Below are 20,935 nucleotides of genomic sequence, written 5' to 3' on the forward strand. Positions count from 1 at the left end.
CACACACACACACACACACACACACACACACACACACACACGTCAAACTACAAATAAAGAACGGTCCATTGTCAGCCTGACGTTTTCTGCAGCAAACTGGACTTATCGAAGGAAGGACCAGCAGTACCGTTGCACTTTTTTCTTAAGTCAAATGTGTGTTTGTAAGCAAATCAGTAATTGATGTCATTAGCTAGCTAGCTAAGATGAGTAGTCAGTGCTCAGGCTTTTACCTTAACCGATTAGATTTGTTTACGTATTCTACTCTCCGTGTTCAGAATGATGCCTCACGTGTTGATTTGTTATTTTCACTGAATGGTCATCTGTCCGACAGTGTGTCATATGGTTTGATTTATTAAAGATGCTGGAATAAAAAGGTCTCCATCTTGTGCAAATGCATATATCTATCAAAATTACATTCATACAACAATGAAATTATTGTTTTGGTTTGCTTTTTTAAAAAAAGGGGAAAAAAAAAGATCTGTGTTTTTGTAACATAAAATCAGGAATCCGCCCACATTACCTGGTGATAATCAGTTTCACAATATTCAGCACAAAATAAGCAAGTATGCCTCATTTCCTCAGCACAAATCTGTTGGAGTTTGCGTTTACCCTGACTGATGCGATTTAACATATTTAAAAGGAGGGATCAATGGACAGAGTACTTTATTGGCACACGTTTTGTTTTAATGAGCACTTGGGCTTTTTGCATTCAATACAGAGTTAATGACGCACATGGACTGGTACCCGTGTACCTCAGTAATATAGTCCTGCAACCGATCTGCTCAAATGACCAAATATCCTCCCCTCACGATGTGACGAGTGGTGTGACTGTAGTGACAGTCAAAGGCAGTCAGTGAAGATTGTGACAAACACAGAGGAGATCATTAAATAATCAATCGGGTGTTATGGAGTATAGGCTCGAGTAAATTTATTTGTAATGTTTTGTTCTACGTTGATATAATAAATCATTTCAGGATGCCCCGAATGTCATTAGGAGACAAAGACTTGTTTTTAGCAGTTTAGAAATTGGTGATTCCACTACAGCCACCTCAGCAAATAAAAATACATTTTTCTTTATCTCCATTTTAAGACAATGCCCAGCACAAAGTCCTCTAAACAACCTAAGCCACACGTCTTACATTGAAAAATAGAGCATTAGAAACAGATTATTACAGCCTGGCTCTTTCAGCTTACAGCCTGTTTCTATGCTGCTTGGTGTCCATTACTCCCTCGTTTTAAATCTCGTTTATCAATTTTAAATGACATCAGTCGCTCTGAGGATAAACACAAGCTCCACAAGATTTGCGCTGAGGAAACGAGGTCGATTTGTCTGTGAAGGTTCTCATTCATCCAGGTCATTGTACTCTAAGAAGTTTGGGGGGAAAAGCGGATTTCTTTAAGTTTCTTGAAGACGCTTCACCTCTCACCCGAGAAGCTTCTTCAGTTCTAAGATCAGAGAGTCCCAGGTATCTTTGCAGACCTCTGTTTAAAAAGCACCATCCACTCAAAGATTAATATTATACTAGATAACATATAAATTATTGCCTATGTTGAACAGTTCCCATGTCAGCTGTCAGAGGTAAGTAAAAAAAAAACCTAAGAGCAGAACTTCAGATCAGTGTGTGAGGACTGGCAAGATTTATTTATTATTTTAGATTTGAGGGATAAACTTTGATAGTTTGAGATGATGCTTTTCTCTTTGTGATTACAGGAGCTGCCCTCAGATTCAGACCTCAGCACCACCCAGTGATACCCTATATGTTCCCTCTTAATGCTGAATACACTTATTTAATCTTGGAGGTTTTTGTACCAACTCCAAAGTTAACTGATGACAAAGTACAAAGGCTATAAAGCTGCAGCTGTTTTACTGAAAAAAAAGTTAAAAAGACAAAAGGTCAGAGTGATTAAACATCCCTGTAACTGGTGTCACTATGTAGGACACCACCTGTAAAGCCATTCCTGTTTGTCTCATTGTTGCTTGTCTAGTACACCTGTTCTTCATTTAGTCTTTAATTACCACTTAACTGATCAGGTCAATATCCCAAAAGTTTGACTTGATGCTATACTCTCTTTTTTGAGCAGTGAACTTGATGAAGTTTTGTTATTATGACCAGAATCTGTAAGAAGGTAAGAAACAGGATGTGAGGCCAAAGCCTTTGTACAGGTGTGGGAATCTGACCTTTTTCTTTACTGCTGTGTATGACAAAGGTCGTAGCCCTAAAATGAGGTGAGAACGGTGGCTCAATCAGGTGTCCGGTGTCCGGATATGCTAATCTGCTCAACAGGTGTTCCTTTCCAGCTTCACGCATCAACCTGGCTACCTGAGGGTCAGAGGTCAACCTTAAATTAACTGTATGTTAATGTTCACATTCATATTTGTTCAATGTTCACAATACTCAAACAAGAACTGCCAACTTTCCAGTATTCTTGACATCCATCACTCTCATAAACAGCATTTGTGTGAGTGTGTGTGACCTCACATCCTCCGCCGTCTCCACTGTGGGCCAGTTCTGATCATCACAGCCGTTAACCAGCAATGTCGGGCAGTTAATTCTGCCTACCTGTCAACAAAAAACACCTTTAAAACAATGTTACAAATAATAAAACAGGTCCAGCACTGACTTGTATTGGTATTTAACATGCAGGTGTTTGCAGTATATTCCAGCACTCACTTCGGCAATGTTTGAGGGGTCAGTGATGAACTCCAGACCAACATCTTTCCAGATCACTTGGTTGTCCTCATTCACACGCGCCTTGTAAAGCTGCCTGTCATAACATATTAGTAATTACGAAACAGCAATAATAATTTAATGGACCGACAAACACGGACCCACCTGGTTACTCCTTCAAACCTGGATGCGATTGTGCTCCCCTGTGCTGGATAATAGTGGTTGGAGCTGATACAAACAATACAACAAGGCTGGAATGAAATGACAAATTACAAAATTTGATTTATACCTCAGTTGGAGTAAGAAAGAGGTCAGTGGGTTAAGGTCTACTTTAAAGGTAAAAGAAGAGGAAATTTAAGTCATTTCCCTCGCACTCTGACCTTGATAATGGTGCTGTAGGCTGCCAAGGTGACAGCAACAAGTGAACCGAGAGAAAGACCAAAAATTCCAACTCTGTCTGACATCACTTGAGGATGGTCCTTAATAATATTAAACGCCGTCTGAAGAGATCAGAATATTAGAATATTAAATAATAAGTACAGATGTAATGAGGAGTTTACAAACACTCATCATGGACATGAATGTCAGAGTAATTTTGGGCTTTTAATGAATTCTTTGAACTGTTCTTTTGCCAGAGTTGAATCATTGTACAACATGCGTGACTTTAAACAATAATAAATGGGTGCACAAGTTTGAATTTATTTTGGGTTTTCTATACATACATACACTCACTCCAATCTTTTTAAGTGGACCTGAAAGTTCTCGAGTGTCCTTTAACTTGACAAAGTCAAGACCTTTTAACTTCTCGTAAGTTATCATGATTAACTACAACTGATAGTTTATCTTTGCAGCCTAAAACGGATTTGTTTGACAGCACTCACTGAATTGACCAATACTGGAAAGAATGGGTCCAAGTCCAACAAATGAAATTTGCAGCTGCCCACATGAACAAGACAAATGCCTTCTGGAGAAAAGTCTAATGGTCAGAGGGGACAATGGGAATTTTCTGACCACTCTTTCAGAAGCACATTTGTGAGGTCAAACACTGATGTTGGACAAGAAGGCTTGGCTCACAGTTTTCGCTCCGATTCATTCCAGGGGTGTTCTTTCAGGTTGAGGCCAGGACTCTGTGCAGGCCAGTCCAGTTCTTCTATGTCTTTATGGACCTTACTTTGTGCACTGGTGCACAGTCACGTAGGATCAAGAAGGGGCCATCCCCTCTCTGCAGAAAGTTGGCAACCTTGGTGCCACAGCAGCTGCTGACCCCACTCTGTGATTTCATGAGGCCTGCCACTTTATGGCTAAGTTGCTGTTGTTGAGTGTGAAATATTTAAGTAGCAAGGAAATTTCACAACTGGACTTGTGATATCCTATAATGGTACCATGCTGGAATTCACTGAGATCCTAAGAGCAACCCATTTTCTTTTATTAATTAAGCAGTGTGCATGCCTAGCTGGTTGATTTTATACACCTGTGGCCATGAAAGTGATTGGAACGCCTTAATTCATAATTTTGGATGGTGACCTGTCACACAAACCTCAAAGTATTTCAATTCCAAATTTTCAGACTCCTGGTCAAATCCGAGGTAATCCAGCGCCAAAGAAACATAACCGTGAGACGCGAGCAAGGCAGCACGATACTCCAGCAGCCCTCCACCACCTCCCCACATATCCAGCAGCCCAGGAAACGGTCCAGGACCTGAAGTCAGACAAACAGGACAAAATTACTTTGGTTCAAGTCATCCTTGTGAGCTAAAAACTCGGACATCAGGTGGATTTTTTTCCTACTCTTGGATCTGTATATTGTCAGAAAGAGAGGAATTCACTAATATGGTCACACCAGGCACACAAGCCCTGCCCGCATGTTTCAATGCCACAGCATTTAGATCAGCTTGAAGCTTGAAGCCTGAGCTTTTGCTTTTTATTTTTTTACATGTTACTTGTACACAGGCTGATTTTTATTTATTTATTTATTTATTTATTTATTTTTTACCTTTAGCCATGTTTAATATGAGAATATATTTTAAGGAAAAGCAGAACGGATTTTTAAAATTTACATTTCACCATTATGAAAGAAAAACCCCAGCCACTCTGAAAAAATAAAATCAACAAAATACGTATTTAAGAGAATAAAAGTGTCATTACAGGTGCTGTAGGTGTACCTGGAGGTATAAACAGAGTCCCTTGCACTCCTTGCTCATTAATAGTGATCCTCTGGATGCCAGGGGCCATGTACCATCTCTCTGTGAGGACTGAGGCTAGAGGGGCCTGGTCCCTGAAGCCCTCGTGTCCACTGTGGACCGAGATGGTGACCAGCATGGGTGTGCACACATTCATCTTCCTTAACCTGGCCAATAATGACACGAGTTACCTGACAGATTAAACAAAAAGTAGCCTACACAAGCAAAAGTTAGTTATGGAGTTCAACAGGGTTCTGTAGTAGGACCAATACTATTTACTTTAGAGGTCTGTGTATGTTCTCTGTCATCCAGATCATGGTAATCTAAGGAGTTTGGGAAGAAAAGCAGCTGAACTTCTTTAGGTGTGCTGAAGATGTTTCACCTCTCATCCATGAAGCTTCTTCAGTTCTAAGATCAAATGGTGGTGAGTCCCGGGTATTAAACCCTAGGGAAGATACATATATTAAGTCCTGAATGATCAGGCCCCATCATATCTTAGACCTTACTACATGGACATCTTCAGATGTCCCTTCCCATTGATTTTTTTGTTTGTAGTAATAATCCATCCACAATACGAGGTTAGTCATTAATATACTGCTGCATAGGCTGGGCTGTGGTTACATTGTAAGGCTTTAAAAACTGAGCATTAAAATGAACAGTGGTAACAAAAACTGAGAGGCTGAAAGTGATCACTGACTTTTTTTTAGGGGCTTGTTCAGATTAAATAGAAGAAGATACAAAACATTAAAACATGTTAAAAACACTACAGCCTTAATAAACGCAGAGTAATTTGGACCTGGAAGCAGGGTTCATACGTCATCACTTAAGAACAAGATAACAAAACAAAACAAAGTAGCTGACTTGCTGTCGAATGGATTGAGTGAGGCCACAATGCTAAATCAATGGACTGTCAAGCGGTATTGCATCAGCAATTAGTCATTTTCTGACAGAGCACGGCAGCCACAGAGACAGGGGAGGTGCAGCAGATCGCCATGGAACTTTTGATAAGTTCACTCACGCCACAATAACTGGATTGCCAGAAGTGGGGACTGTTTTCACATTGATTAGATTTACACTCTAAATGCTTCCTTTAGGCAGTATCATTAGAAGGCGTAGCATGCATTTTTCCTGCTATGCAGATGACACACAACTTTATCCATCGATGAAGCCAGATAACACACTACGACTGCAACGATTAGTTGCGATAATAGATTATGTTGACTATAAAAATTTGTTGATGCGTTATATTTTCAAATCGGGTAAATGTGTTTTTGTAACTGCAATACACTCCAGGAAGCTATGGGAGGAAGTATTGCCTATATCATCTGCCAAGACTGCACTCAATACTAACAAAGAGCGAAGTGCAAGCAGCAAAACAGTTCAGTTTTGTTAGCTAATGAGGGAAATGTGATAGTAAACCATTAAACAGGAGTAACTACACCGTCTTACAGCTCATAGGCTCTTGCATGTCTCAAATAGCTGAAGTCATTACCGAGAGCATCTTCAGCATGGTTATCAGCAGCTGGGAACATCATCTCAAAAGCAAGCGTCACTCCAGAGCATATACTGCAATCGTGAATTCATGAACTGAATTATCTGGAAACTTTTTATTTTGGACCGGAAAATAAAATCTTTTTTATTTAATTTGAAGCTTTAACTGAACTTATGTGCAGAACCCATTTAGGTTCCATTTAGCATTTTTATTTTTTAAATACTTCTAGCACTTTAATCTTTATTACCTAACATTTGTATTTATTTCGTTTTTAATCTGAGAGTCCTGTTGAATAATGTTAAAAATACGTTTGATTATTTTCAAATTCATATGAGTGATTGTTTTAATTTGCTGTGGGATGAGACAACAGGGTGATATTCACAAATGGGCAGTCTTAAGCAGGTGAGGTACTGGAGCCTAGAACAGGAGGTTTGCCCACAAGAAAAGGTGATAAGAGTTATTGAAATAATTGTTGACTAATCGATTAATCAGAGAAAAATTGGCAGATTAGTCGTCAAATTTCTATCTAGATATGTAACACATCTGGACTGAAGTATGTCCAGACTACCTTTGCTGTTTGGGATTTAATGCAGACCGATGATGTCACTGGGGAAAAAGCCTGGAGTACAAATTTTGATCCAGTAATTAAAAGTCATTTATAGAGCCATGCTACGAGATTTACTAGAAGATTGAATGTGTTACCTGAGGCCTGGGCGGCTGCCCGGGACGGGCCGCATGCTCCACAGCAAACCCATGGGCTCTTTTCCTGTGTATGTGCCTCCGTAACTTAAATCTTCTGATACTGCAAGGGGGGGGGGAGCAATTTATTTTTCGTTTTATTTGCTTTATTAAAAGTGAGATAACATTTTTTTATGTCATTTACAGTTCAATAGAACATGTGCAACAAAAACATCAAAAGTAAAACACCTTTTTCAATAACACTCACTGATTTTAGTTAAAAATGTAAAAAAAAAAAGTAATAAAAGTAATAGTAATACCAAAAGTAAGACCAAAAAGTATTTGGTTGAATTTAAAGATTATGTAGAGGAAAAAAACAAAAATCCCACTGGAGTACATCTGTTGCATTATGTCAGACTCTGGGACACAGGAAGCCTTCAGCTGGACTACCTGTGCAACCTAAATGAGCTGCAGGTATCCATCTCCAGATTACCTGTCGTCACTTTGATTTACACCAAAGGAGCTGGAATGGATTCAATGCTTCCTGCTTCATAAATGGCAAACTAAATATGACTTTGATTATAGCAATTATGTGTGAATGTACAAATATAATTTTTAACGTCAGCTTCTTATGCATCTGTTCAATGGTTTACTTTATTATTCTTTTCAGGTACTTGGTTTTTTTTTTTTTTGTATTGGTAAGTTTAAAAAAAAAAGGAAAACAAAGAAGCCCACCTGACACGACACCACTGTGGTCACTGACGTAGTGCCCATAAGCCTCCCAGTCGTGCTTGTCCTCGGAGTTATGGAGGGAGCGGACGGTTACCGGACATCCCGGAGGAAGATTCTCCACCAACACTTTAAACTTCTCATCAACCAGAGCCCGACTCGGGGTGACGGAGAGGATCGGAGGAACGACCTGGGTCATGGCTGAGAACAGTCTGTGGAGAGAAACTGTGACAACTGAGTAACACAGACAGGGTAAAGTTCATGGTTCATGTTCAAAGTTCATGTTCTGGACTGATGGCCAAAGTTCATTAACACCATGGGAATTTCGCTTTTTACACAGGTGGTTGGATGTTACACTCTGGAAATGGAAGGAAGGTGACTGTTATTAACCCTCTGTGGACACTGCACCTCCAAATCACATGACTGATGTAAGCTGACATAGCAACAAGCTGCAGCCACGCTGACTCTCTATTTTACAGTAAAAAAATACAACTAGGATTTTAAGTTCTTTGTGTGATTTCAGATCAGTAATAGTACTATTAATAGTAATAGTAGTACTAATGCAGTATGTCAGTGAAAAAAACAACTAAATTCAGTTGAGCTGAAAAGATACCAAACAAGACAAGGGGAAAAAAAAAAAATGAAACAATCTGATGGTGAAATACAAACGTAAACTCAAAAGGAGTCAAAAATGGCCGGTTGTATTTCAGACCTCAGTGGGTTAATCCAACAAATCATGAAAAATTAGGTTTAAATTTTTGTTCATGACAGTGCAGATTTCTGGCATTTTGTGTAATTTAACATGCAACAGTGTGATTGTTTTCTAACAAAAAACAGTGAAACTTAAGTTAGACGTGTGTTTGTAAATGAACCACTCAATGTTGTGTAGCTTTCTGGATTTTATACTTATTGGGCTACATATTTATTTATTATACAGGCTATACAGTACATAGCATCAAAACTCACATGTTTTATGTAACTAAAGTGTTTAATTATGTGGGCTACAGACAGTAATTAAGTTGTAGACTATATTTATATGAAAAATGTGTATACTTACTGCATTTGAATCATTTTAACCATATGTAACAACCTGCACATATATTTGGGGGGAAAAAAAGGCTTTGATTTTGCCACCCCATTTGATTTCTTTGCCACCCTCATGCCACCCTAAGAAAATTTCTCTAGATCCGCCCCTGGTCCCTTGAGCACTACCCATTGCTTTGGCTGGATGACTCCAGGTGTTTAACTCATCCAACTACACTTCGTACAGGAAATACACAGTCATGTTGTCTCAATTACAGATGGAAGCCTGAGCTGTTTCCTTCTTGCACTGGAAACAGAAAGCAGTCAGGCAGAAATCCACCTGCGGCTGGTAGGAGTACACTGCTGAAGGTGAGGCCTACTAACAGACCACAGAGCCCCTCTGCTAAAGCTAAAACACCTCAGCGCGCTCATTTCTGTGTCTGACAAGTAGAAACACGATAAACTTTTCACCCTAACTGAAGGTAGCGTTTTATCTGTTAAAGTTCGGCTGCAGGTACGTGCTAGCTTAGCCGAATGTAGCCAGGACCCCAAGACCCAGCGTGCAACTCCACCCTAAAAGTCAGCGGTTGGGCCACCACCCAAGTAAACTCCCCTAATTATATTAAAAACCAATCTCAGTTTAATACAGACCTTCCCAAAGTGTGGGGCCCGCACCCGGGGGGACGCGGCATGAACAGGGAAAAACAAAACAACGCTTGGACACTGCTAGCATGGGGCGCCTACACAAACGCAAAGCAGGAGATGAAGCATAGCTGAATATGTTTCCAAACCAACTTCATTCTAAGCCAAAGACTAGAAAATATGGTGAAGCATATCTTCCCTTTGGTCTTCACCTGCACAAGTGCCAAGGTAGGTCTCCCCTGCAGAATTGGTTTTCCCTGCGTCGGGAGCAGCGCTGGGCTCTCAAATCACGGACAAACAGTATCCCACATTCTTGATTTTTAGTTCACAAACACTTGTTGTAATAAACTAACTACTCCTGACATTTTGGAGATGTTAGCTCTTTATACAGTAAAGTTACAGTGGGATACAAATAATATCAGGCTGATCCTGCCACGATTTGTTCCCCCGGTTCAAATCACGACAAACAGTATCCCACAGCTGTTTATGTTTTTAAACCCATTTTGCACAGAGAGGCATTTTTTGAAAAATGTATTGATAGCAATGTTGAATATTATTACACAGGAAAAAAAAAACTACATGTAAAATAATTACACCGTGACGCCTCTGCCTTTCTAAATAGAGGACAGTGTGTAAAACCTGAAGATAGAGACAAAGTACTTTAATCTACTATCTGCCATTCTGCAATTCATCTCATGTAAACAATAACGTGGCGCACAGTGTGACGTGAAAAAAGGCACATACCTTTAATGTTGCGTGACGAACTCTGTATTCCTCGTCCACACATAAACCCAAAAAAGGAGTTTTAAAAAAATCTCAGTTTTCGGTGATTCCAAACGCCGTTTACGTGTGGACGAAACAGCTGCGTTTTCAAAATCACCCGTGTACGTGCGGACGCAGCGTAAAAGAGTTAGTAGTTTATTTTCTTACTACCTGCAGATTACTTGTATTTGCTTAATTGTTTACTAAATGTTTGAGGTGTGAAATAAACCGCAATGGAGCAAAATATGGGTGTGTGTGGTTGGAGGATGTGTTGTGCGTGCGTGCGTGTGTGTGCGGGGGGCAACATTTTCTTGTAAAACAAAGGAGGGTCCAGCAAAAAGTTTGGGAACTACTGGTTTAATAGAAGCGTGCTGCGTTCAAGTGCCACATGTAAAAATAACCGCTGTCCTCTGTTACCTTCGAAACGTACACCACGAAGAGACGATTTTGTCCTGAATTAGTTCCAACAGGGTGTGACAAAGTTCCACCTGTTCGCTTTGTGGAGACAAGTTTCTCTCTCTTATTCTTGACGATTATTTCCACCGCTTCTCCTTGTTGTTCGTGAATTTTAGTAAAGGCCTAAATTAATGGACATCGACTGGATTCGTTGACTGCAGCCAGGAAGAGGAGGCGGGGTTTAAGACGGGGTGTCACACGTGGGCGTAGACTATAAGTTTGTGCATTAAATTGTAAATGCACATGCAGGAGGAAAGAACACTTACTCCTGATAGGGTAATAGATAATCTACAAACATATACTCTGATTTCAGCACACTGAAGGGCTGCCAGGGGAGTAAGGCCTTTCATCCTCCTTTATGTTCTTCCATATTTTCTTAAATGCCGTAGAACGGTGGATATTTATATTAAACATGGCCAAAGGTTCAAAATATTCATGAGTATGTGAGCCAAAGATCAGGCGCTAGAAAGTCTCTGTGAAGTCAAAGGCAGCAGATATCCCTAATGTAATAGCTTAGGAGTAACATTCACAGGAGCAAAGGCAAAAATGCAGAACAACAGAGCAGAAATGTCTTGAAGAACATTGCACTTCCTGTAGTTTAGATAACCTACAGTGTATAAAACAGCAACTCTCAGTGTAATGCATTCTTCCCAAATGGGCGTCTGCTGAGATAAATGAGTAACCAATAATAAATATGTTTTTTAGCTACTCTAGTGGAGTCAGAAATAAAAAGGAGGAGGATTAATGTGGAAATGAGTGGAAGAGATCCACTTCATCATAATATTCTTGCACACATGGAAAACTCGGAAGTAAGGGCACATGTGAAAACACAAAAAGGCCTTTAATCCAGCAGATTTTCATTGCTTTCAGAAAAAAAGTGGGCAGAAAGCACAGAGTTTGAGTCTGCAGGTGCACCTGGCCTCTCTGGTGGACTTTAAACTCTACCCGCATACTTTCCTCTGTAAATTCCGCCCACATGTTATGTAAATCTCCAGGGATTAAAGCAACACCAACTACAAGGTATTCTTCTGTTGTGTGTGAGCAAACTTTGCTGTTTTGGAGGTTTTTTGTATGCCACTTTCTATGTACCAGTGATCTGTTTTAATACACATTTTGTTCCCTGATCAGAAGTCTTCCAACTAACGAGACAGGAGCAGTCACCCTTACATGAATATGAGCACCCATGTGACTTTTACCTTTTAATCACTCAAATGGCAGCTAGCAGTTTTAAAACATTTTTTGTTTCCAAACAGGTAACACAGTCTTTACTATTTACTAGTCTTTACCCGCTTGCCACAATGACTACCGTCCAGTAGCACTGACTTCAATTGTGATGAAGTGTTTTGAAAGACTGATGAGAGATCACATCACTTCTTCACTTCCTCTCACCATCGACTCACTTCAGTTTGCTTACCGGACTAATCGTTCCACAGACGATGCCATATCTCACCTGCTCCACACATCCCTGAGTCACCTGGACACTGGCAGAGGGAATTATGTTAGGATGCTGTTCGTGGACTACAGTTCAGCATTCAACACAATAATTCCCTCTAAGCTTTTCACCAAGTTGACGGATCTAGGACTCAGCTCATCACTGTGTCAGTGGATCCTCAACTTCCTCACAGACAGACCCCAATCAGTGAGGGTAGGAAAACAAATCTCCCCCTCCATCTCACTCAGCACTGGAGTGCCTCAGGGCTGTGTTTTAAGCCCCCTGCTGTACTCACTGTACACTTATGACTGTGTAGCCACATCCGACACCACCTCCATTGTCAAGTTTGCTGACGACACTGCTGTTGTGGGCCTGATCTCCGACAACATCGAGACGGCCTACCTGGAGCAGATTAGGAACCTGGAGACCTGGTGCCAGGAAAATAACCTCCTCCTAAACATCAGCAAGACTAAGGAGCTGATCGTGGACTTCACTACAAAGCAGGCGAGGAATTACAAACCCCTCATCATCAGTGGCACGCCAGTGGAGAGAGTGGACAGTTTCCGATACCTGGGTGTCCACATCACTCAGGACCTGTCATGGTCCTGTCACATCAACACCCTGGTTAAGAAAGCCCGTCAGCGTCTCTTCTTCCTCAGAAGACTTAGAGACTTCCATCTGCCACTGAAGGTGCTCAAGAACTTCTACTCCTGCACCATCGAGAGCGTCCTGACGGCAAGCATCTGCACCTGGTTTGGGAACAGCACCAAGCAGGACAGACGAGATCTGCAAAGGGTGGTGCGCTCAGCCGAACGCATCATTCAATCAGAGCTCCCTGACCTGCTGTCCATCTACACCAAGCGGTGCAAGTCCAAAGCTAGGAAGATTATGATGGATCTCTCCCATCCCAACAATGGACTCTTCTCACTGTTGAGGTCTGGGAAGCGCTTCCGCTCCCTTAAGGCCAAAACAGAGAGAATGAGGAGGAGCTTCTTCCCCCAGGCTATTCGGGGCCTGAACCAGGTGTAGGACTGGACTCTCCCAAACACGTCACTATAAGACTGGACTCTCACACACATCACAACACGCACCACCACACATTTCCTATAATCCTATAATTCCTATAATTTATAATCCTTATCTTTATAATCTCTTCTGCTATTTGCACATTCTTTACTGTAAATTCCTAAGTTAATTTGTAAATTTTTGTAGTAAATTGTAAATATTGTAAAACTTTTCTTCTGTCATTTAATGGTCGGGCATTGTACAGCTACAAGCATTTCACCCCCATGTCATACTGTGTATGGTTGTGTGTGTATGTGACAAATAAAATTTGAATTTGAATTTGAATTTAAATTACCAAATAATAGCTAAGTATTTAAAGTTTTCATTAATAGTGGTGTGTCCCCCCCCCCATTTACTTACAGCTACTGAATATTCATAATTTATGTGCTACAATTAAACTAAACAATAGCAATAAGTAAAACCTATACATAAATAAAGATGATGGACAAAACTAGAAGCTGGTACAATCATGAGTCACACATTCCTCTACTTTCAGCCAACAGTTTATGAGTTAATGTAATAAGCAAATAAAGAGACAGAAAATGATGTGAAGTAACACTATATTAGCAAAAAAGATCAAAAGAACCACAAAGTGTGGTAGTCTTCCATTAGTGATGTAAAATGGTGCAAATATGGAAAAAGATTTTTAAAAGATTACAAAGTAGCACAAATTGATGGAAAAACAAAAGTAAACACACAATACAGATATAAAATGACACTAAACTATGAAAAGACAAATGTATACGTACCTGAAATTATAAATACACGGAATATTTAAACTCACCACTTGCCCAAATACCAGATACAAATTGTAGTTCTGTCTTATAACCTCCAGAGGGTGCTGTTCCCCGCATAATTCTTTTTGCTTTGTGGCTTTTCCAAAGATTTGGGTGAAGTATCAGCGCACTGTTGCTCCTTTTCTACCCCGACAGAAAATATTTCAGAAAAATAAAACTACATTTTTATGATGACCTGTCAGTTTAAGACCCACTTTTAATCATTGAGTTTTTCTTCTATGTGGACCAGTATTACTTCTGCATATTGAAACTATGCAGTCCATCACTGTGCCGCTTCTAGATCTAATATATATATTATATCATACTTACGTACTATTAAACAGTACTGTGCAAAGCTTTTGAACTCTTGAAAAGAGGAAATATGTGCAATGATTTATTGAAATGTGCAAACATACATAGTAATGCAGTATATCAGGGAAAACAGAGTTTAAATAATTCTGGGCTTGAAAGTTGATATTTAGTGTGGCAACCTTTCAGCACAGTCTGAACTCTCTGAGTCAGCTTTCTTATAATTTCCTTAAACAGTCCTCAGGAACAATTCTCCAGGCTTCTTAAAGGACATTCAAAGGTCTTCTTTGGAAATTGATGCCTTTGACAATCAGGTGTTTTCCATATGGTATTGTAAGATGGGCTAAAATCTGATGGTACGTTTCTCCGATCATAATTTCATCAACACTGGTTTAAATAGAGCCCCAAACTATGACAGAGCCTCCACCATGTTTTAGCTCTCTCCTGATGATTGAACCACAAGTATCACATTTGGATTCATCACTTCATTACACCAGTTTTTACTGAATTTCAGTAAAAACTGGTGTAATGCATACACCAGCCTTTAATGTCTGTTTCCCTTACTTACTTCTTGACAGCAACCCTTCCACTGACACAATTTCTGATGAGGCTTCAGTGAACAGTAGATGGATCAACTGAAAGGCCAGATGCATCTCTCAGGTCCTGTGTCACATCCTTGCTGGATTATTTCCCATTTCTCAAATGTTCAACTGCTGTAGGTATTTTTTTTAGGCCTGCTACTTCTTTTTTGTCCTCAAATTGTCCACCATCCTCAAAAATATTTAATGGTGCACTGCACACCATGCATAGATATGCAAAATTGTCAGCTAATAGCTCTTTAGGAATCTTCTTGTTGGTGAAAAAATGCTATTTCATATCTGTCAAACTGTGTTAGCGTTTGCATTTTTTCTAGCTTCAACTAAATAAATTGGAAGAAATTGTGTTTGCTTGTAACAAAGAGCCTAAAGATACAATTTAAAACTGCTCATTTGTTAGTTGTCTGTTATATGTAGACACAGCACTGGCTAAGTTTTTACTATTGTTATTATTGCTTTTAGAATATCAATAACAAAAAGTTGAGTTAGAAAAAATCTTGTTTTTCCAGTTAGAGGCACCAGCATTCTCAGGCATCTATGACAATCAACCTGCGGAGTAATCCTGGAAGTGCTGTTTTCTGGAGGAACTTATTTTCACTATTGAATTTCTACATTATTATGGTTAATTATTTACATTTTTTCTTTTGTAAATGTGACCTGTTGAACCCTTAAAAAATGATCATTTCTACATTTCTTAAACCCAGAGAGTTCTCATGCTGTGGGGTTCTGGAAAAATTCCCTAAGCAGCAGGTTGGAAAGATCTCATCTGCATCTTCAGATTTAAGCTTGATTGAACTGCCCAAAGTGATGATGGAGATCCTAAATGAAGCTACGGAATGACCCTTTTAGCACCCACACAGGATGCAGCAGACTCAGATTGCTTTGGGCTGATCAGATTATGTGGGCGTCTTTCCACAGGACTCGTTACGGTTGCTGTCAGAAAGGTTGTTATAAATCAAAATGTGGATCTTCCACTGCCTATGCATAATCAGACAGGCTGACATTTGGCCTTTTATATGGCAGATCATCACAGCAGTAAAATGCAAGTGTTTTCAGTTAAAAATGTTATTACCTCCTGATATGGCAGTTTGCAGCGATGCTTAGAATGCCCAGTTAAAATGTGAGAGGTGATAGATCTTTATACCAATACCTCTACAGTCAATGTTTTCAATAAGTATACGTGATCAAATCAAAGACAACTTATTGCAGAAAACAAGAGCTCATGTGTTGGACTTGGAGGAAATATTAAATGCTTTGCAGCCTGAGTCCATTTGTAAGAAACCAACAGTGATCAGATCCTGACCTCACAGCAACTCTTCGATGGTCTAACTCTCATTTCTGTGTTTCAGCCAATGATGCTTATTCCAACGAAGTAAGATTAATAGAACTGATGCAACAGTCCAAGGAACCTGCAGACGTCAGAGCCTTGCTCCAGTTGACTGAACTATGTGAAGAAAATAAAGGTACAGCCGTGGTTAGAGGTTTACATAAACTGAACATGGGCATTGGATGGTAATTTTAAGCTTCTAATTGTTATTTTGAACTGTTCTTGTTTCAGGGTGGAATGACTGTATGGCATACATCTTTAATGACTTTTGAAAAAACAAGAGGTTCACTAATCCACACAGGGTCAAAATGACATGTACAGGCTAAATTATATATGCACTCACTTAAATCTTTTTATAAGGGTTTCTAGAATGTATCTTAACTTGAGAAGGCCAAGGCCTGTTAACTTCTCATTTGTAAGCATGATTGACTACTACTGGTAGTTTATCTTTGCAGCATAAAAAAGGATTTTCTTGACAGCGCTAGTTGGAGTGATCAGAACAATGGGAAAGTCCAAGGAATTCACAGAAGATCTAAGAAGGAGAACTGTAGATTTACACATTTCTAAACAACTGCAGATTCAAAGATCATCAGTTCAAACAACTGTATGTAAGTACATGTTATTTAGATGTGTCACAACTTAACCAAGGTCTGGACAAAAAAATCCAAACTGTCACCCTTTTCTTGTTCAGGAACAATCCAAGAACTACCAGTTCTCAAGCCTGCCACGACCTGGAAACCGCTGGAACTCCACATCACTGTGGACAGTCACACCACATCACTATCCAAAGTTACAGAGCTGATCAGTAAAGATGCCTGTCCTTAAAAAAAAATCCACACCTTCACTCTTGAATGATACTTGCTGCTACCCACATATACAAGCAAAGTGTCTTCTGGAGAAAAGTTCTATGGTCAGACAAGACGAAGTTTGAGCTATTTGGCCACAATGACAACAGGTATGCTTAAAGGAGTAAAGATGAGGCTTCCAAACCTAAGAGCAGTAACCACCTGTCAGGCATGGTGGTAGTAGCATCGTGCACTGGGACTGTTTTGCACAAAATGCTTAGAATAATGAAGAAGGAGGACTACTTCCAAATTCTTCAACTTTACCTCAAATCAACAGCTAGAAGTTTAAACTTGGATACAACAGGACAATGACCTCAAATAACCAAAACTGGTTATGGAATCGATAAAGCGGGCTAACATTAAGCTTGTGGAAGGGCCTTCCCAAAGCCTCAAACCTATTGAAAATTTGTGGATTGCACATAGAGCTGGGTCCATGCCAGGGGACCAATCAATTTAAGTGAACTTTACCAATTCTACCAAGAAGAGTGGTCAAATATCCAGCCAGAATTATGCCAGAAGCTTGTTAATGAACTACAAATGTACAAATACATACCTCTGACCCAAAAAACTAAACTTTTAAAGTAATTAAAGTTGTATCCTGTACAATCATTCCACTGTGGAAAAAGAAAAGTTCAAAGAACTCATTAAAAGTCCCAAATTAAATGCCATTCATGCTCAGGATGAGTGGATGTAAACTTCTGACTACATCTGTGTTTCCAGATTGGCATTATTAACATGACAACACCAGCTGTTATTCAAGCTAATATTGTTCAGTATGTGGCCACCATCTATGTCAATGTTTGTTACTTTGGTATAAGTCTAGATGATTATAATAAGACTACATGAAGCTGAGAGGTCCGGCACGAGCATTTCATTTTCAGAGATAAGTGTTGGATACAAAGATGACTCACTGATTTTCTTCTTAAACTGAAATAACAGACTTTTAACAGTTTCTCTATCACTGACTCTTTCTTGTGTGTTTTGGTGTTTTCACAGAGACTTCACTTTGGTGGGCCAGCTCTGACCCTGGGATCATCTGGGACTGTAACAATATAATTTCTACACACTGATGGGATTTTCTGAGTTTTCTTCAGGAACAGAAATTCTGTCAGAAGAAGAAAAATCTGTAAAAAAAAAAAAAGAAAAAAAAAGATCTCTGGGGAAGAGTGTGTAGGAAATGGACACACGTACTAAACACAGTTCAAGGAAATGGAGTCAGGGTGATCTGTGCAAAGATACCACCACAGGATGTAGCCTCGCCCAATGTCTTTAATGCTGAAAGCAGCTTCCTTTTTTCTTTCTTCTTTTTTTTTTTAAACCGGCCTTGCTTTGCCACATTCACCTTTGCTTCCTTCCTTTAATAATACACTTCCTTTCTCTGATTTCCCGCATTCAACTCTTTCATAAATGGCGTCCTCCACAGACAAAGTGATTGATTCTCAGTAGAAATGCCTTCAGAGTGAACAGGAAATTACAGTAACCATGTGAACAAACCCTTTACCCTGTCACAGTGGTTACGATTTAAAGTGCAGCAAGCAGTTTGAGTGTTTTATATACAATTACTGCCCGCTTTGCAAATACTGCTCTGCAAGCATTCAGTGTAAAACGCTTCATGAATTTATAACAAATGCATTTATGTGACTATATGAGGCTGTTAATACATCAGTATTAATTCTGTTAATGTTCAATATTAGTTTATACACAATGCTTCACAACATATGGGTCAGGTCCCTCAATAGGGTCACCAAATACAGCTAAGAGGTCGAGAAATAAACAACTAAAGTCAGAAACTTCTCCTTCTCAGAAAATTGCACGAATGCAGCTTTATATGGCTCCTTAATTTCTTTTCAATAAAGAGAGATTATTAGAAGGAATTGAACATCATTTGTTGATGCGCAGAATGCAGTTTGATGTCAACTGCTATAAGCTGCTGTCTTTGATATCGAGTGGTCTCTGGAAACTTGTTTCCAGCTCTAGATTTTATTCTTGGACTGTACTAGAGCAGCTTTGTGTGATCCACAGTTACAAATAATACTTTTTTACCTTATACTTGATGTCAGTGCCCAGGTTAAGCTCCTCCCCATTTAAGAAAACGGCGGTGGGTGTGGATAATTTTGCCGAAAAAAACGGCGGGCGAGGGTAAACTTTAAGTAAGTACTGAATATTATGTCACTTATTTATGTGCAAATGTTTAATAACGAAGAACATTAAAACATCACTGTTGGCCACATGTCGGCAAAGTTATGTGACATTAGTGACGTTTGTACTAACTTGAGCCTTTACTTTAAAATATACACCGTTCAATAGCTGAGCTTAATCTTACAGAGAATGATCAAAGCTCATGTAGAAACAAACAAACAAATGAACAAAAGATTTTCTCCTTCATTTCTGTCAAACAAAGCTGTATCCAGCTGTTAGTATCATGGTTGCTAGGCAACCTGGGCAGCGCAACGGAGGCTAGACCGTCTCATTTCACAAGCCTCGCACTTCCGGCCTCAGCGGTCTTTGAGTACGCGGCCCTTGAGGATCGTTGAGGCTGCGTACTTTAAGGCTGCAGACCCTGAATTGGGATACAGCCTATGAATGAGATGACTGTATTAGGGACGTGCCCTCTCTATGACATCAGACAGACAAGGAGTAGAAAAAAACTATGTAAAAACGCATTTGTCTCAAAGATATTACTCTCACACACAATCACCTCAATATTAGAAACTTTGGCCATGGGTAATATGAACATCCACTGTTAGAACAGCTTATAGAAAATAAGTAAAAACTTAGTCTTCACTTGAATAAATTACCAGAGTTTCTTGGAGAACATTTTTAAAATGAAATCAAATGTCTTTTGTGGTTAGATTGCAGGTGACAACTGACCAAATTAGGAAAACAAGTGCTGCTGATATAGGTCTGTCTGCCCTCTGTGTTTCTTTTTTATGATTTGTTTTCATAGATATGATTCCTATGAAGCCTCTGAGCTGCCTTACATTTGCAGGCTCAAGCCTGGGTTGAAATATGAGGCCCTGGTGCGTAAAGATAAGCATTTTTTGCATTCCTGTTTCCCCTCAGCTGTCCTGAGTTATGAGAGTCAGTCTGAATTTTCATCTGAGATCCACCTTTATGCACTGGCTCTGTGTGTCTGTTTACACGGCAGAAATCAGACAAAAACACATCTCTAAGAGGTCAGTGGGGGTGATGTGATCCTGGAACAAGAGTGTTAAGCATGTACACAAAGAACCTTTTGAAGTTCTGGTTTGTAGGTGCTTTCAAACTAATCAAGTTGGCTCAGGCAGGAAATTATAGTTCCTTTCATTGCCACCTCTCAGGGGTTCACTTCAGCCTGGAGGCTCTCACTTTTCCTGCAAGGAATGAATCAAAAATCACAGGATGAACTCTTTGATTGAAGCGCTGAAACCTTTTTATTTGTTTTCAATTTCAGACATCTGTTGCATGTCATGCAGCCAACCTGCTTCCAATTACTCCTGTTTCCCTGCGTGAGGTAAAAAAACAAGGAAAAATCCTGTTGAAGTGTTTTTATGAAAGGCATACTTATGCCGAGATATTGCACAGAGAAAAAAAAAAGTCTGAAGTTTAATATTCCCATGTAATTTTCTGAAGTGTCCTTGGGCAGCTGTCGGGCATGAGCTGATAAATTTAGTCATTTAAATCTGGTGAGTGGCCGCTGCACCTGCTGCATCTCGGCCTTATGCAAGAGTAACGATATCCATCTCCTGTTAAACCCATTCATGCACCAATCTGTTGTTTAGCTACCAAAAACACGCCATCACAATTGCTATTGTTACTGCAGAGCAATGTCAGAAATGGAGAACCTCAGAAATGTTTGAACATCAGAAAAGCAGCATCATTAGAACACCTGCAGCTGTTAAGAGAAAAGCAGCTCACGTTTACGTGCCACGTGTGAGACAAGAACTGTCTTGTGCTAACAGTAACAGTAAACACT

At 39.7% G+C, this 20,935-nt stretch overlaps 1 protein-coding gene and 1 long non-coding RNA gene across 6 annotated transcripts in view; one reads left to right on the top strand and one right to left on the bottom strand.

Moving 5' to 3' along the window:
- The window catches only part of LOC102292746 (acyl-coenzyme A thioesterase 1), an 11,636-nt gene extending 822 nt beyond the window's left edge, over window positions 1-10,814 (bottom strand). Inside the window, exons 1-10 of one of the 3 annotated variants that reach the window (XM_042220168.1) lie at window positions 10,592-10,814; window positions 7,754-7,959; window positions 7,043-7,142; window positions 4,831-5,015; window positions 4,207-4,367; window positions 3,050-3,169; window positions 2,835-2,920; window positions 2,673-2,766; window positions 2,481-2,561; window positions 2,180-2,321 (exon numbers count right to left, since the gene is read on the bottom strand). In XM_042220168.1, coding sequence (XP_042076102.1) covers window positions 2,180-2,321; window positions 2,481-2,561; window positions 2,673-2,766; window positions 2,835-2,920; window positions 3,050-3,169; window positions 4,207-4,367; window positions 4,831-5,015; window positions 7,043-7,142; window positions 7,754-7,946 — 1,162 coding nt within the window. In that variant the 5' untranslated portion in view covers window positions 7,947-7,959; window positions 10,592-10,814. Of the gene's footprint in view, window positions 1-2,179; window positions 2,322-2,480; window positions 2,562-2,672; window positions 2,767-2,834; window positions 2,921-3,049; window positions 3,170-4,206; window positions 4,368-4,830; window positions 5,016-7,042; window positions 7,143-7,753; window positions 7,973-10,156; window positions 10,392-10,591 lie in introns of those variants that run through there. The other 2 variants (XM_042220170.1, XM_042220169.1) reach the window with 2 other exon arrangements.
- On the top strand, window positions 8,950-19,068 carry LOC102293047. Of its 3 annotated transcripts, none has more exons than XR_006054321.1 (5): window positions 8,950-9,139; window positions 14,791-16,271; window positions 16,367-16,743; window positions 16,827-17,090; window positions 17,977-19,068. It is a non-coding gene; the product is annotated as an uncharacterized LOC102293047 (long non-coding RNA). The 3 variants fall into 3 exon arrangements; XR_006054322.1 differs by having other exon boundaries at window positions 14,791-14,927; window positions 16,158-16,271; window positions 16,827-19,068; XR_006054320.1 differs by having other exon boundaries at window positions 16,827-19,068.
- The last annotated feature ends 1,867 nt before the right edge of the window (window positions 19,069-20,935 follow it).

Source organism: Haplochromis burtoni, unplaced genomic scaffold, assembly GCF_018398535.1.
Source record: "Haplochromis burtoni strain Fernald_Lab_line unplaced genomic scaffold, NCSU_Asbu1 Contig_44, whole genome shotgun sequence".
In the NCBI taxonomy this organism is placed as follows: domain Eukaryota; kingdom Metazoa; phylum Chordata; class Actinopteri; order Cichliformes; family Cichlidae; genus Haplochromis; species Haplochromis burtoni.